At 42.1% G+C, this 16595-nt stretch overlaps 1 protein-coding gene across 2 annotated transcripts in view; it reads right to left on the bottom strand.

Annotated features, from left to right (window-relative positions):
- Positions 1–16595, bottom strand: part of LOC124607088 (NADPH-dependent diflavin oxidoreductase 1) — a 76698-nt gene that overhangs the window by 21036 nt on the left and 39067 nt on the right. For both annotated transcript variants that reach the window (XM_047139277.1, XM_047139278.1), the window contains exon 7: positions 12995–13159. In XM_047139277.1, the coding sequence (XP_046995233.1) occupies positions 12995–13159 (165 nt within the window). The remainder of the gene's footprint in view (positions 1–12994; positions 13160–16595) is intronic.

The following is a 16595-nucleotide window of genomic DNA, read 5'->3' on the forward strand; positions in this document are numbered from 1 at the left end:
TGATACGCAAGTTGGGGTGGCAGTCACTGAAACAAAGGCAGTTTTCTTTGTGGCGAGATCTCTTTACGAAATTTCAATCACCAACTTTCTCTTCTGAATGCAGAAATATTTTGTTGACACCCACCTACGTAGGGAGAAATGACCAATATAATAAAATAAGAGAAATCAGAGCTTGGACTGAAAGATTTAGGTGTTCCTTTTTCCCACGCGCCATTCGAGAGTGGAATGGTAGAGAAGTACTATGAAAATGGTTCGATGAACCCTCTGCCAGGCACTTAAAGGGTGAATTACAGAGTAACCATGTAGATGTAGATGTAGATTGTCACAGATTCAAGCCAGGAACTACTGTCTTACAATGATGGGATAATTAGTGAAATGGAAGACATCAGATTTTTGGGATGAGGTTAGATATGTTTTTGGGTAAGATACACACAATCAACCTCCCACAGATTGAATGCAGCTACATTTACAACTAGGATTTGCCCACATTTAGCATCAGTAATACAACATTCATTTACTTTGTATGTCATCTATAATAGTTATGGATGCCTCAGTTCATGCAGAAAGAATATTTTCAGCCCAGAAGTGAGATCTGGGTAATATATGGTGTTGATTCAAGAAGCTCATGTAGGCTTCTGTTTAAAAAACTGAAGGTCATTACACTGACGGCAAAGCACAGCTTAAACTGCTATGCCTTTTTTGGTGTGCAACTTGAAAACAACAATGTCTATTCAGTGAACACAATACAGCTGAATGATTATTAATGTTGTGAGCACCCATTTGCTGATGATACAAGTACACAAATACAGGGGCCAAAACCACCTAAACAGAGAGCCCAAATTATAGCTTAACAGGCCTACAACTGGCTCATAGCAAACAGTTTAAGTCTTAATATCACAAAAATTCATATTATGCACGTTCAAACAAACAAAAATGACCTGCTGGCATCAGAAGTACATTTTTATTAATAGTCATACACTAAATGAGACACTGTGGCTCAGTTCAGTAACATGTTTAATTTGATTCACCACAAAGATAATCATGAAGATCAGTTTGGCACTTTTTGCACATAATATGTACCTCTCATTGTGTTACATTAAAAATAAGCATTTCCCCACTGCCCCATGGAATTTTCTTCAAGGTCCATGCACCTGCAGAAAATATACTATTTTGTAAGTAGTGTGCAGTACAAATATTCTGTAAGGTAAATAACCATGCAGCTTGCAGAGGCATCTATGTAAGATCTTGGCATTATTACACTTGCTGTTCAAGCTCATTCACAACATAATACTTTCTGTTGAAAAAAATTGCTTTGAAATTAAGTGTGACTTTCACTTCATAATATAAAACACAAAAATAATTTTTAAGTAGGCTTTTCTCCCCATCTAGGGTTCAAAATGTTGTTCCTTACTTTGAAAGGTTTTCAATGAGCTCTCGTCTAATGCAAAGCAAGCCACTAAAGATCCCTACTAATTCAAAAGAAGATTAAAAAGCACACCTAACTAGAAATTCCTGTAAATTATCTGATAATCTAGAAGCATACATTTAACATTTTTGACCACTGCAATTTGCTAATTCTTACTGTATAGCTGCATGGCAATTATATTCCTCAGAGTAACTGTCCAACAGCTTCAGGTGGTTGAACCTTTCTGGTGGCTGGGTATGACCGATGGTTGGTTGGTTTAAAAGGGAAAGGGGGGACCAAACTGTGAAGTCATTAGCTCCCTGTTCCCAGAAGAACAACTACCCAAGGGAAAGAAGAAAACAAAGATGACGTATGGCACAATAACAGGAGAAAGGAAAACAAGAAAGCAGATCACCATGGCTGGCTGACCATGAGAATAAAAAAGGAGATGCCAGCCATTCTGCAACACATTAAAACCACCACCCTAAAAGCCCCAGGGTGGAGGACACAGAGGGACAAAGGACATGCGCTAAAACTCAGATCAAATGATAAAACCCATCTTCACAAATAAAACGTAAAACTAAAGCTGCTGTTGAGGCACTGTCGCCCAACACTGAAGGTAGGGTGCTGGGAAAGTTAGAAGTCCACCACAGAGCAGCTAAGAGTGGGCAGTCCAGCAAGAGGTGAACGACTGTCATTTGGGAGAGACAGCGACACTGAGGTGGGTCCTCACGATGGAGGAGGTAACCATGTGTGAGCCACATATGGCCAACGCACAGCCGACAAAGGACAACTGATTCCCTGCGACAATCCCTCACAGAAGACTTCCACACATTCACAGTCTCCTTAATGACACGCAGTTTCTTGTGCATACTGTTATGCCACTCCGTCTCCCAAAGCCAAAAAACCTTGCAGCGTAAGACAGAACGCACGTCAGTTTCAGAGATGCCCATCTCCAGGAGCAGTTTCTGCATAGCCTTTTTGGCCAGCCTGTCAGCAAGTTCATTGTCTGGGATTCCAACACGTCCTGGGGTCCACACAAACACCACTGAACAACTGGACCGTTACAGGGCAGAGATGGACTCCTGGATGTTCACTACTTGTAATCTGCTCAGGGAGTCAAAACAGAGAAGAAAAGACTCACCAGAACAGGAACGGATGTACTGAAGTGCACGAGATATGGCCACAAGCTCTGCAGTGAATACACTGCAGCCAGCAGGCAAGGAATGCTGTTCAATATAGCCTTTGTGGACATGGCGAAGCCAACGTCACCATCAGCCACCGGTGTAAACAACTTCAGAGCCATGGAACACGTCATGAATCGAGAGGAGGTGACAGCGGATAGCGGCGGGGTTAAGGGAGTCCTTAGGGCCACGTAAAAGGTCCAGATGAAGCTTCGCCAAGGTGTACACCATGGAGGTGTGTGTGAATGGATCTGAAGTAGATGTGGTGAAGGGAAGGAATCCAGTTTGGAGAGAAGGGATCACACATGAACCGCAATCATGAGCCCTGACCAGGGGTGCCGATGCAGGAGATGAACTGCCGCTGTTGGGAGAAGGAGATGGTAATTCAGATTTTCAGGAGAACTACAAATGTGTGCAACATAACTGGTGAGAAGTTGTGTACGTCGAATCTGCAATGGAGGGACTCCGGCCTCCACCAGGACGCTGGTCACCGGACTCTTCTAAAAGCTCCCATTGCTAGGCGAATGCCAGTGGTGCACTGGGTGGAGTAAACGCAATGCTGATGGTGCTGCTGAACTGTAAACCAGTCTCCCATAGTCAAGGCGGGATTGAACAAGGGCTCTGTAGCGCTGCAGCAGCATAGAGTGATCCACACCCCAGTTGGAGTTGCTCAGGCAGTGGAGAGCATTGAAGTGCTGCCAGCGCTCCTGCTTAAGCTGACAAAGGTGTAGCAGCCAAGTCAATTGGGTGTCGAAAACCAGTCCTAAGAATCGATACATCTCCACTACAGTGAGTGGATCATCATTAAAACAAAGTTCAGGTTCCGAGTGGACAGTACAATACTGACAGAAGTGCATGACAAATGACTTTACGGCTGAAAACTGGAAGTTGTGGGCTAGAATCCATGACTGCGCCTTGTGAATGGCTCCCTGTAGTCGCCACTCAGCAACACCAGTACTGGAGGAGCAATACAAATGCAGACGGCATCAGCATACAGAGAAGGGGAGACCAGAGGAGCTACAGTTACTGCTAGGCTGTTAATGGCCACTAAAAATTGAGATACACTTAATATGGAGCCCTGCGGAACACCTTTCTCCTGAATACGTGGAGGGGGGGGGGGGGGGGGGGGGACTATGGGAGTCACCAACTTGGATACTGAAATGTACGGAGTGGCAGGAAGTTTTGGATAAAAATCGGGAGCGGGTCCTGGAGACCCCACTCATGCAAAGTGGTAAGGGTATGATGTCGCCAGGTCGTGCCATATGCTTTACGTAAAGTCAAAAGAGACGGCAACCAGGTTTTGGCGTCTGGAAAAGGATGTTCGGATGGCAGACTCGAGGGACATAAGATTATCAATGGTAGAGTGACCCTGGCGGACGCCGCCCTGACATGGAGCCAGTAGGCCACATGACTCTAGAACCCAACCCAACTGCCAACTCACCACACATTCCAGCAGCTTACAGAGAACTTCGGTGAGGCTGATGGGCCGATAGCTATCCACATGAAGCAGATTTTTACCGGGTATTAGCACTGGAACGATGGTGCTCTCCTGCCATTACAATGGAAAGATGACATCGCACCAGATCTGGTTGAAGATGACGAGGAGATGTCGCTTGCAGTCAGATGAGAGATGTAGTCATCTGACTGTGGAACCGATCCAGCCCAGGAGCTGTGTCGGGGCAATGTACAAGGACACTGAGGAGCTCCCACTCTGTAAATGGGGCATTATAGGGCTCACTGTGGTTTGTAGTGCATGAGAGGACTTTCCTTTCCATCTGCCGTTTGAGGGTGGGAAAGGCTGAGGGGTAGTTCTCCGACGCAGAGGCTCGAGCACAGTGCTCAGCAAAGTGTTCGGCAATCGGGTCTGCATTGGCAGAGAGCACGCCATTGATGTTAATGCCAGGGACACTTTTTGGGATCTATTACCCAAAAAGATGTCTGATCTTCGTCCAGACTTGGGAAGGTGATGTATGACACCCAATGGTCGACATGTACCTCTCCCAACACTCCTGTTTCCGTCGATTTATAAGCAGGCGAATGCGGGCATGGAGTTGCTTAAAGGCTATTAGGTGCTCTAGGAAAGGGTGCCACTTAGGTCGCTGTAGAGCTCGCCAATGCTTTCTAATTGCTTCAGCAACTTCCGGTGACCACCAAGGCACTGTCTTTTGCCAGGGGCACCCCAGAGAACAAGGGATTGCGTTTTTCGCCACAGAAATTATCATTGTAGTGACCTGCTCAATCACAACATCAATGGCACTACATGGGGGAGATTCAACGGTGACAGCAGAGGTGAAGGCTACCCAGTCTGCCTTGTTTAAAGCCCATCTGGGTAGGCGTCCATGGGCACGATGCCAGGGGAGTGACAGGAAGATAGGTAAGTGTTCACTACCACACAGGTCGTCATCTACTCTCCAGTGAATAGATGGGAGACGTCCTGGGCTGCAAATTGATAAATCAATGGCCAAGTAACTACCATGAGCCACACTGAAATGTGTGGCGGCCCTAGTATTTAAGAGGCAGAGGTCGAGTTGGGACAGTAAATGTTCAACATCTCTGCCACAGCCAGCAAGCATGGTGATACCCCACAAGGGGTTGTGGGCAATAAAATCTCCCGAAAGTAGGAAAGGTTTAGGGAGTTGATCAATCAGAGCAGCCAATACATTCAGAGGTACCGCACCATCTGGAGAGAGATATATGTTGCAGACAGTTATTTCTTGCATCGTCCGTATCCTGACAGCCACAGCTTCAAGAGGAGTTTGAAGGAGCACAGGTTCACTACATACAGAGTTCAGGACCAAAACGCAAACTCCACCTGACACACTATTATAGTCACAAGGCAGGGGTCCGCACTGCCGGAAACCGGGTTTCCTGGAGGGCAGTGCAAAAAGCAGGTGTAAAGCTTAACAGATGCCATAGATCAGCCAGGTGGTGGAAAAAACCGCTGCAATTCCACTGGAGGATGACATGATCATGAGATTGAGAAGGCATGAAACACCCAATGAGGCAGTCAACGCCTGAGAGTCACCTGCTGCCACCGACTGATTTCCTGAACAGGCTATATCCATTGTGTCTGAGAGTCTGGGGAGATGTAGGTCCTTAGTGGACAATAGGATCTTCACATCACCCTCAGACGCAGAGCTTGTAGGCAGCGGTGGTGTGGGTGCCACAGCAATTCCCTTGGTCTTGGGGGGTCTTCTTTCTGGATTTCTCTCACTGATCCTTGGGTTTCTGTGGCTGGAAGACCTTCACTGATTCAGTCTCCGGGACTGGAGATGATCGTGAAGCCCTACGACCAGCTGCTTTTGGGCACTTCAGCCACTGGCAGGTGTCATCTTTCCCACTAGCAGAAACCTGGGAAGGGAGTGACCCAAGGGACCGCTTCCTAGAAAGATGAGCCGAAGAAGACTTAAGCTTCTCCGGCTGAGAAGTGGGGACTGGTGTCCCCGATGGTTGGGGGGACAGTGCTCTCGAGGTAGGTGGTGAGGAAGCAACAGGGAGGGAAGTGTCCCCCACCATCAAGGGGGCAGGTGTAGTCTTCTGGCTCTGGAAACCAACAGGAACTCACAGAACTCTCTTAGCGGCGGCATAAGAAGGAGTCATAGCCACAGGATGTAGGCAATCAAATTTTCTCTTGGCCTCAGTGTAAGTCAGTTGGTACAGGGTCTTGTATTCCATGATTTTCCTTTCTCGCTGTAAAATCCTGCAGTCTGGTGAGCAAGGGGAATGATGCTCTTCACAGTTGACACAGATGGGAGGCGGGGCACGTGGAGTACTGGGATGCGATGGATGTCCACAATCTTGACATGTGATGTGGGAAGACATATGGCTGAACTTCCAGCACTGCATTGGGGGAGGGATATATGGCTTGACATCACAGAGGTAGACCACCACCTTGACCTTCTCGAGTAATGTGTCACCCCTGAAGGCCAAGATGAAGGCACCGGTGGCAACCTGATTATCTTTCAGGCCCCGATGGATGAGCCAGATGACATGAACTCCTCATTGCTCTAAGTTGGTGCGCGGCTTGTTGTCAGACTGCAAAAGAAGGTCCCTGTGGAATATAATATCCTGGACCATATTTAAGCTCTTAAGAGGCATGATGGTAGCGGAAACATCCCCCAGCTTGTCACAAGCGAGTAATGCCCGTGACTGCATTTTGGACAAGCCCTCCATCTCCTCAAAATTGTCCTCAAAATGCTCTATAAAAATTGAGGCTTCATTGAGACAAATGAGTCCCCATCAGTTCTTGTACATATGAGGTACCGGGGCGAATAAGGTTCACTGCCATCCGTAGCCATGTATTCCTCCCATGGTATGGCCAGGGAGGGGAATGATTTAGGACCATACTTCCTGGCACTGTACTGAGACTTGGAACACTTACAAGACTGCTGGTGTTTGATCAGCAGCAAGTGATGAGGTGGTATGCTTCATCGCGCGTCTTCCACCCTGATGCCACCCACACTGACCAGGGGCCCTCCCCATAGGCACCACCCAGTCACAGCAAAGGCCACCTGGCAGGATGGCCATTGCCGGGAGTCCCAATGCCCCAGGGTGATGGGCATCTACTCCTTGGCATACGTGGGGAGTTAACAGCGCAGGTATCAGCAGAGTGATCCCTGTGTAGTCAGGGGGCTACAACCACCAGAGTACATGGCGGCTTCACCACAATGGACTGGCTACTGTGCTGGAAATGAGGTGCAAAGAAGTCCATGGTCTTGGTTGGCACAGAAAATGACACTGCATAGTGGGTGGAGGAAACACACTCAGGAAGGTGTCCTCACTCATGAGATGGAGGATGAGTGGGACTACAATGCCACGATGAGAAAGTGGGCTCAGGATCTCGATGCACGATGGACACGACGCACCATGTAAGGCGCCCTTCCCCAATTGGCTTGCTCTTCTGGAACATTTTGAAAAATGGAGGTCAAACCCTACAGGGAACCATCACATAAAGGTCGAAAGGTGTAAGACTCCTTTTAGTTGCCTCTTATGACAGGTAGGAACACCTAGGGCCTATTCTAACCCCTGGGCCAGCAGGGGGCTATGACCAGTGGTATCCACACGTTAACTCCCCTGTATATAGAACACGAGCGTGAAGAATGTGCAGGTGCAGAAATCACGCATGCGCAATGATTTACAGATGGATGGTGACATACTCAAATGCCTTCTGCTGAAAATCGCAGAAGCCCCTCTTGCGCGTGCACTGTATGCTGTATTTACTAACAGTGCGGCCAGACATTACTCACTAAAAAACCATACTAGACCAATGTTATGATGGGTTTGTTATCGAAAAATCTTGATTTTATCATTGAGATTTAATTAGCAGCCAATTCAGGGTTCTAGGCTTTGCTCAGTTGAAATCCCGCAACCCTGTTGATGAGATTATCAGCTGTCCGGATATGTATTGCTTCCTTAATGACGCAGTCCCAGAAAGATGATGCTGGGGATTAAACTTCCGTCTTTTCATAAATCATGTGATGTGCTGTATTCAGACAGTGTTCTCCAATTCCCGACTTTCCTGGTTGGTGTATACACGTATGACACTGATGTTCATCGAAGCGTTCTTGCACTGTGGGACATGTCTGGCCCATATATGCCGCCAAATACTGACAAGGAATATTATACACACCAAGTTTCCTCAGGCCAAGATCATCCTTAACCGAACCCAACAGGTTTCTCGGTTTTGCAGATGGTCAAAAAGCACATTTAATGTCATGTCTTCCGAGGCCTCTTCCAATTCTTGACGATACGGCAGCAAAATACAGGAAGAAGGCCAAAGTGGTGGGTGTCTTTGTATCTTCATTCTGCTCCATGGACAACTAGCTTGGGCCTGAATGCATTACGAATCTGCCTCTCAGAATAAGCATTTTGTCAGAACACTATTTTCAAATGTTGTACCTCATTCAATAGGCTTTCAGGATCAGATACCACAAACACTCTATGAACTAACGTAATGCCTATCGCATTGTGCAACGTGATGGCAGCTTGTGACCTGCAAAAATGGGTATGTACGTGTTGGCTTGTGGCAGATGCTACGTCCCAAGGTTCCATCTGGTTTCCTTCATACCAAAACATCAAGAAAAGGTAAAGTACCTCCTTTTGGATTTCCTTTGTGAAGTTTATATTTGGATGAAGGGAATTCAAATGCTGAAGAAACGTAAGAAGAGTACCAAGTCCATGTGGCCACACCACAAACATCTCATCCACATACCACTAAAAAAAAGGGGGTTTGAGGGTGGCTGACTGCAGTGATTTTTCTTCGAAGTCCTCCATAAAACAACTGGCCATCACAGAAGACAGAGGACTTCCCATTGCAACACAATCAACTTGTTCAAAATATTGGTCATGAAATAAGAAGTATGTTGAAGTAAGCACATGTTTAAATAATGCCACTATGTCCTCTAGAAAATTCTTGCTAATGAGCTCAGAGAGTCCTCCAACAGCACCTTTGTAAATAAAGACACAACATCAAAACTTACTAAGAGATCCAACGATTGCGATCTAAGTGTTTTCAGGTGACCTATGAAATCCTCAGAGTTTCGAATGTGATTACCACACTTGCCTACGAGAACTCCCAATAGTGATGTCAAACATTTAGCAACAAAATAAGTAGGTGCTCCTATGTTACTTACAGTGGGACAGAGAGGCACCCCATTCTTGTGGATCTTGCGTAGGCCATAGAGTGTAGGAGGAAATACATTCTGTTGACACAAACCCTAGGTGACTTGTGCTGGAGTCAAGCTCTTCCTGATGAGTTCCGAAGTCTTTCTCTGGATCCTACCCATCAGATCATTTTTTAATTTAGTGTACGCAGAATCATCAAGCAGTTTGTATATCTTGTTATTGTATTCTGTGCACAAGAGAAACACAGTAGAATTTCTTCCGTCTTCTGTGGTGGGGAATTATTTCATGGAGGACTTTGAAGAAAAAGCACTACAGTCAGACACACTCAAACCCTCTTGTTTTTTTGCAGTATGTGGATGATGCGTTTGTGGTGTGGACACATGGACTTGATACTCTACCTAAGTTTCTTCAGCATTTAAATTCACTCCATACGAATATAAACATCACAATGAAAGTAGTAAAAGATGGTACTTTACCTTTTCTTGGTGTTTTGGTATGAGGGAAAGCAGATTGAACCTTGGGACAAAGCATCTAATGCAAGCCAATGCATACAGATCTATATTTGCAGGCCACAACCTGCTATCACCATGCACAATGCGGTAGTACATTACGTATGTTAGTTCATAGTGCGTGTATAGTATCTAATCCTGAAAGCCTATCAAGTGAGATACAACATTTGAAGACTGTTTCGACATAATGGTTATTCTGAAAGACAGACACGTAATGCATTCAGGCCCAAGCAAGTTCAATCCATGGGCCAGAATGAAGATACAAAGACACCCACCACTTTGGCCTTCTTCCTGTATTTTGGTGCCATGTCGTCAAGAATCAGAAGAGGCATTGGTAGACATGACATTAAATGTGTTTTTCTACCATCTGCAACACTGAGGGATTCGTTGGGTTCGGTTAAGGACGATCTTGGCCTGAGGAAATGTGGTGTGTATACGATTCCTTGTCAATGTGGGGCGGTATATATAGGCCAGATATGTCACACAGTACCAGAGCGCTGTGATGAACATCAGTGTCATACATATCTACGCCAACCAGGGAAGTTGGGAATTTGGTAACACTATCTGAATACAGGACATCGCATGATTTATGAGATGATGGAAGTTTTATACCCAGCATCATCTTTCTGGGACTGCGTCGTTAAGGAAGCAATACATATCCGTACAGCTGATAATCTCATCAACAGGGATGTGGGATTTCAACTGAGCACAGGCTAGATCCCTGCATTGGCTGTTACTAAATCAAGATTTTTCAATAACAGGCCCATCATAACATTGATCTTGTATGGTTTTTTAGTGAGTAATGTCTGGCCACACTATTAGTAAACATAGCATACAGTGCACGCGCACGAGGGCCACTCTGCGATTTTCACTGGAAGGCACTCAAGTATGCGCCACCTATCTGTAAATAACTGCACATGTGTGATTTTTGCACCTGCGCGTTCTTCACGTGTGTGTTCTATGTACGGGGTGCCAACGTGCAGATACTGTCAGCTGTACCTGTCCACCAGCAAGGTTCAACCACCTGAAGCTGTTGGACAGTTGCTCCGAGGAAATATTGTGGAATTCGCACAACGTCATCTGGTGGCAAACCAATGAAGACTATTTACAAGTTATAGTGTACTGTAAACAGGCTTCTGTTATTCGATGTAGGTAGCTATTTTCTTCGAAAAATAGCAACATGTTCACACATTTAGCTGGAATAAGGACACACAATATTGAGCGATATAGTGCTAATACGGTGCACAAAATAAATTTCTTTGGTTGCTTCTCTTTTGGTAGTTTAAGATGAACAGCAATTTTTTTGTCTCATTTCATTCATTTGTTAATTATCTGATTAGGATACAGGAAAATACATGAAATATACTTTGCTTATAATTATCTAAAGAGATGGGACAGTTTTCTAAAGTTGATTTTTTTTCCACAAATGAGGTTATATTTACATAAGGCTAATGATCAGTGACATCAAAAGTTATTCATTCATCCTTCATGCACTCTTTTATGAAGTGATAACATTTCTGTATTGGGGTATCATGCAGATTCTTTTTCAGTAGACCTAACTTCGCGTGCAGAATATTTCTGTCATTTATTCTGTTGAAGTTTTTAATTCTGATATATTGTGCAATCTTGGCACACAATTTTGACCAATGAACGTCAATGAAAATTGATTATTTTCATTGCCATATCTTTGTTTCTAGTACTATATGAATGATTTCAAATAAATAATTCTGATATTATTCAGCCAAATATTATCTCACAGAAGGTACTGTTAGTTGTTCCAGGATTTTAAATAATGGACTTTTGCCTTGTTCAGAGTCAAACAATTTAGAGGATCCTTGTTTCTCAGCTATTATGCAGTCAATGGTTTTCTGCTTCAGAATTTTCAAATATTTAACATATAACAGAAAAAATAATAGAAGTGAGAATAGAGCCTTGAGTGCCACCTTGTGCAACTATCCGGGATTTTGATTGATAATTTGTTACCTTTGAGGAGATAATTACTCCTTGCCTTCTATTACTTACTGGTAGGCACGATGTAAGACATCATAGTGCACTGCCCCTAATCTATTCTTATCAATAAATTGACTTGTTCCACATCCCTGAGGGTTTTTGTCGATGATATCAATGAAACATGATGCATGAATTACTGAATGGATAAATGAACAAGGGCTTAAATTTCTGAGTGACAAACTGGAGGTTTTAAAATCTAAGTTTAAGACTTTCTTCTTCCAAAATGTTGCTCTTCCTTGCAGGAATACTTTAGTTTCCAGATTTTCCATTGTTTTAGTTCTACTTAAATACATTACGCAAATAAAATTAACTAAAAGATATAGAATAGTACACAATGCTGGCCACTTGTGAGAGCCTTTCCACTTAATTGCTCTGTGGTGACTGTAACTCACTAAAACATACTCAAAAACATACTCAAAAGTACAAAACTATTGTCCACATAAATTGTATATAAACTTGGTCACTCTGATAGTCAGCCTGATCTGTGAATTCAATAGTCCTCTCAAGTCACTACAAATGAATGCAGGGATGATTCCTACAAAAACTGGGTGCACGTAAAAAGGCAACAGTTCAATGCGTTCTGCAGAGAGAGAGAGAGAGAGAGAGAGAGAGAGAGAGAGAGAGAGAGAGAGAATATCTTGTGGCATCGCCAGTGTGTGTTCTGTTTTTGTCCCTTGCCTCACACTCCAGCAACTGACTACCCTGGCAATTGGCAACGCAGAGGCAGGGGTGAGCGTTACACCCAGCCGTCAGCCATTCTTTCTGCTTCTGAATCTGCTTAGCAGAATTTACATGCTCAGGAAACTATCACTGCTGCTTCTTAATGTAACACTCGTGTTTGCTTTATACCATCCCTAATGAATACTATAGTGGCTAAGTAACCTCACTGTACCTAAATGAACATTAAAATCAGCACTAAATGTTCTTCATGCACCCTGAAACATGTGGTCCAGAATGATGCAGAAGAATGATGCTATTGGCAGAAGCATTATGTAGTACACTGCTTCTTGCTATTGCGCATTGCCCCAACACCCATCGTCTTTTTTGCACACCACTTTAATATGTCATGTTTCTGCAAGGCGACAGCACATATTTTTATATGTAACGTAGTGGGAGAGGGGAGAAGGTGCAGGCCAAAAGTGAGTGCACACCAGCAAATATGAACTGACGTATATGGTGGGTAAAGAGGAAGCAAGCGGTTACAAGCATTTTACAAATTTTAATTAACACCTAAAATATAGATCAATGTAGTTTCAACTTACTGTGTCTGAAGGAAATTGGAAGGAGCCTTTCTTTACCCATACAGGTATTCTTTGATTCAAATTTAATGTTGCAATCCAATTGGAGCAAAGGCCCAGACGTGGAGCCAATAATTTTGTGCGATATTTGACTACTGCCACAAGAATATGAACTTCATTAGGATGACCCTGTAACAAAGTTGTCACTAATGATGAATATGTATAAGAATATGTAATAGTTAATTGTATGTAAAGGAAAATGTGCTTGAAGAGATTTAGAGTGTAAAAGACAGAATTGTAGTCTAGTCGAATAGTAGATATAACTTGTTTTTAACTCATTCATATTGTTGAAACATTTGAAGACAGTTTTTCCAACAAAAATTATGCTGGGTAAATTTTCGATAGTTGAAAAATTTTGAATTTTTTGAAGTTTTAAAAAATGTTTGACATTTATTTTCTTTTTAAAACGAGCAAAAAATTATCTAAAAATTTAAGTATTCCAATTTTTTTCCTGCACCCAATACCCAGGGCACTACAGTTCATTAAAAGTATCAGTTTCTCGAATTATGTGCAAAATGGCAATATACCTTGGTTTTGACTACTTTTATTTCAGCTCTGTTTACATACTAGAAATATATATTATGTTATACACTGGAATTGAACATCTCACTTTGCAGTACATCTACTCCATGTGCAATTGGGTGATTTCTGGACTCTTATCAATTGTAATTCATACATCACTAGCCGAAATTAAGCTCCTGGGTGTCTCAGCTCTGACTCACACACATTTATAAAACTACATCATTTACTCTTTATGTTTCTATATTAAAAAACAAATGACAGAAAAATAATGATATGAATATAACAGAGGGAAACATTCCACGTGGGAAAAATATATCTAAAAAGAAAGATGATGTAACTTACCAAACGAAATGTTTGCTTGTGTCTGTGTATGTGCGGATGGATATGTGTGCGCGAGCGCGAGTGTGTACCTGTCCTTTTTTCCCCCTAAGGTAAGTCTTTCCGCTCCGGGGATTGGAATGACTCCTTACTCCCTCCCTTAAAACCCAGATCCTTTTGTCTTTTCCTCTCCTTCCCTCTTTCCTGATGAAGCAACCTTAGGTTGCGAAAGCTTGAATTTTGTGTGTGTGTTTGTGTGTTTATCAACATACCAACGCTTTCGTTTGGTAAGTTACATCATCTTTGTTTTTAGATATATGACAGAAAAATAACTATCATTTGCTGAAACAGGCAAGGCAAAATAGGTCACTAATTATACTTGCATGAAGAAACCGTGTGATACAAATGAAAACTATGTAGCTTTATTATAATTGAAAATGTGGTAATATGTAAACATTTATTACTATCATCACTTCTGACAGTGTAGTTCAACCTTTCGTGCACTTGAGGTAGATATATGAGTCACTTCCAATGTTTCAACTGGCCATGTTCCTTGATGTCACCATAAATGCCTTGAGTTAGAAGAACCAGCACAAGAAGATGGATTGGGCCCCGGATCAACCTCTCCTTCCAACAGTAAGTCAGCCTCTTCTAGTATGTTGATTTTGACATCTGTTTCCTCAATTTCCATAGAAACTAACACTTCTCCATTTTCTTCATATAAAAATTGCGGCATGCTTTCACAGTTGACTCCACTGCAGTTCTTGCAAATGGAAGAATATTTAAAACCTGCTTTTCAGCAGGAGCATGCTCTTCTACACATCAACTTACATGAGGAACTGACTCAGACGCTGGATCTTGGTTCTTCACAGTTTTACAACCTTTTGAAAAGGAAACAGACACCAAAGTGCTATACACACAAGAAACAGATTTTTGAAGAAGGCGAAAAAGAGTCCAATATTTAATTTTTTTTTTTTTTACTGAAGATAGTTTAGCAAACAATTTTTGGTGAGAAAATTTGGTTTTCCAGTCTTTACAACCATACAAACATGTTTAATAAATAAAATATTCTACCTCACTTTTCGCGAGGTATAGGCTTCCCCCCCCCCAACAGTTTGACTGGGATATTGGTAGGTAGCACAAGCTTTCACGAGGTGAGACACTTAGTACTGTGTAATTTTAAACATAATGGTTTTCACTTACAGTATATCTATGAAGAAATCACTCTTCATGTCACATTATTCTAATTCCGTGAACTGATTTCTTAGTGAAAATGAAACAGAGTTAAACAATGCAGTAAATTTAATTATTTGTTTACTTCATTTACTCTGAGGATCATTGTCCTGGCAGTGTAAACACAAACATCTGCTCACATCAGAAAGAGTCATTTCAATTAATTACAATAATTTTCAAATTACTTTCTGTCACCACAAACATCTCCTTGTACTGAGAACTTCCTCATTTACAGTTTACCCTGTGATTCAGAAATGCATGCACTTGTCCAAGAATGTAAACAGTCTGGATCACATCAAGTCATTTCAACAATGATAATGAAATTTGTTTTTCACTGTTTTACCCATTCTGTGTGTTAGTGCCTCAGTGTTAGTGACAGAATATTCTTAGACTCTACTTATGGTGAACATTATGGTGAGGATGGTGTCAATAACAGTAACTGTTCTTATAAGTTACAACTCATTTATTTGATAACTTCAGGCTGATTAGTGGTGCAGTGGCTGCTGTACTAATACATCAGAAACAGAACAACATCAAAAGGACTTCTGAAGACAGAATATCCAGTGAGGATATGGTTACTGTGAACACAGCTGCATCAAAAGTGCTAACTCTGAAGTTTTTAAAAAACCTCGCTACCAACAAAAACAACAGATAAATGTAGGAAACTATACATATAAATAAATGCAGTATATGACATCATGTGAACGCTGATGCTCGAAAGACATATTGAATACATCGTCATGATTCTCTAAAAGACTATTGTAAAACAAAACTAAATGAAAGATTTCTGATTTTGCAACACTTCTGCTTAACATACCCTTGAGTGCACATTAGAAGTGTATGGATCTGGATATGTTATTTCTTATCCATCAATCATAACAGAGATATGGAGTTGAATTTTGATTAGCAATGACATCTTTGTCCCAAAAAAAAAAAAAGACAATTTATGTAAGCTATCTTATTTGAAGAGAATCACTGTGGAGAAAGGAAATAACTGCTTTCTTATTACTGCATTCACGTAACTCCTAACCCTACTAGTACTTGGATAAGGGGAACTGAAATATTGCGAAGAATAATGATGATGTTATCCCTGAAAAGTTATTCAGAATATAATAGGAATTTGCTTATTGGTTATACTGTTGTTTTGTTTGGTGAAGTTAATTATTTTTCTTCAAACTCTTCTAATAAAATAACAGCTATTTCTTGCATTAGTAATAAGTCAAGATAAAATCACAGACCCTAATGCTAAAGAGTGTCTTTGGAAATTATCAATCTAGAAGACAATGTGATTGATTAACAATTATGATAAAATTTGCCTGACCAGCTCTAAACAAAATTACAGAATAGTCTTCTGGTCTCTCCTCAATTGATAAAATGAATTTGGTGCTGAGTTGTAACTTAATGGAAGAGAAATAATCAAATACTCATAACACAATGGAAGGTCTACATTGGAATATCAACAATATTATGAAAAGGATAGATTGTTACTCAT

This window comes from Schistocerca americana, chromosome 3, assembly GCF_021461395.2.
Source record: "Schistocerca americana isolate TAMUIC-IGC-003095 chromosome 3, iqSchAmer2.1, whole genome shotgun sequence".
In the NCBI taxonomy this organism is placed as follows: domain Eukaryota; kingdom Metazoa; phylum Arthropoda; class Insecta; order Orthoptera; family Acrididae; genus Schistocerca; species Schistocerca americana.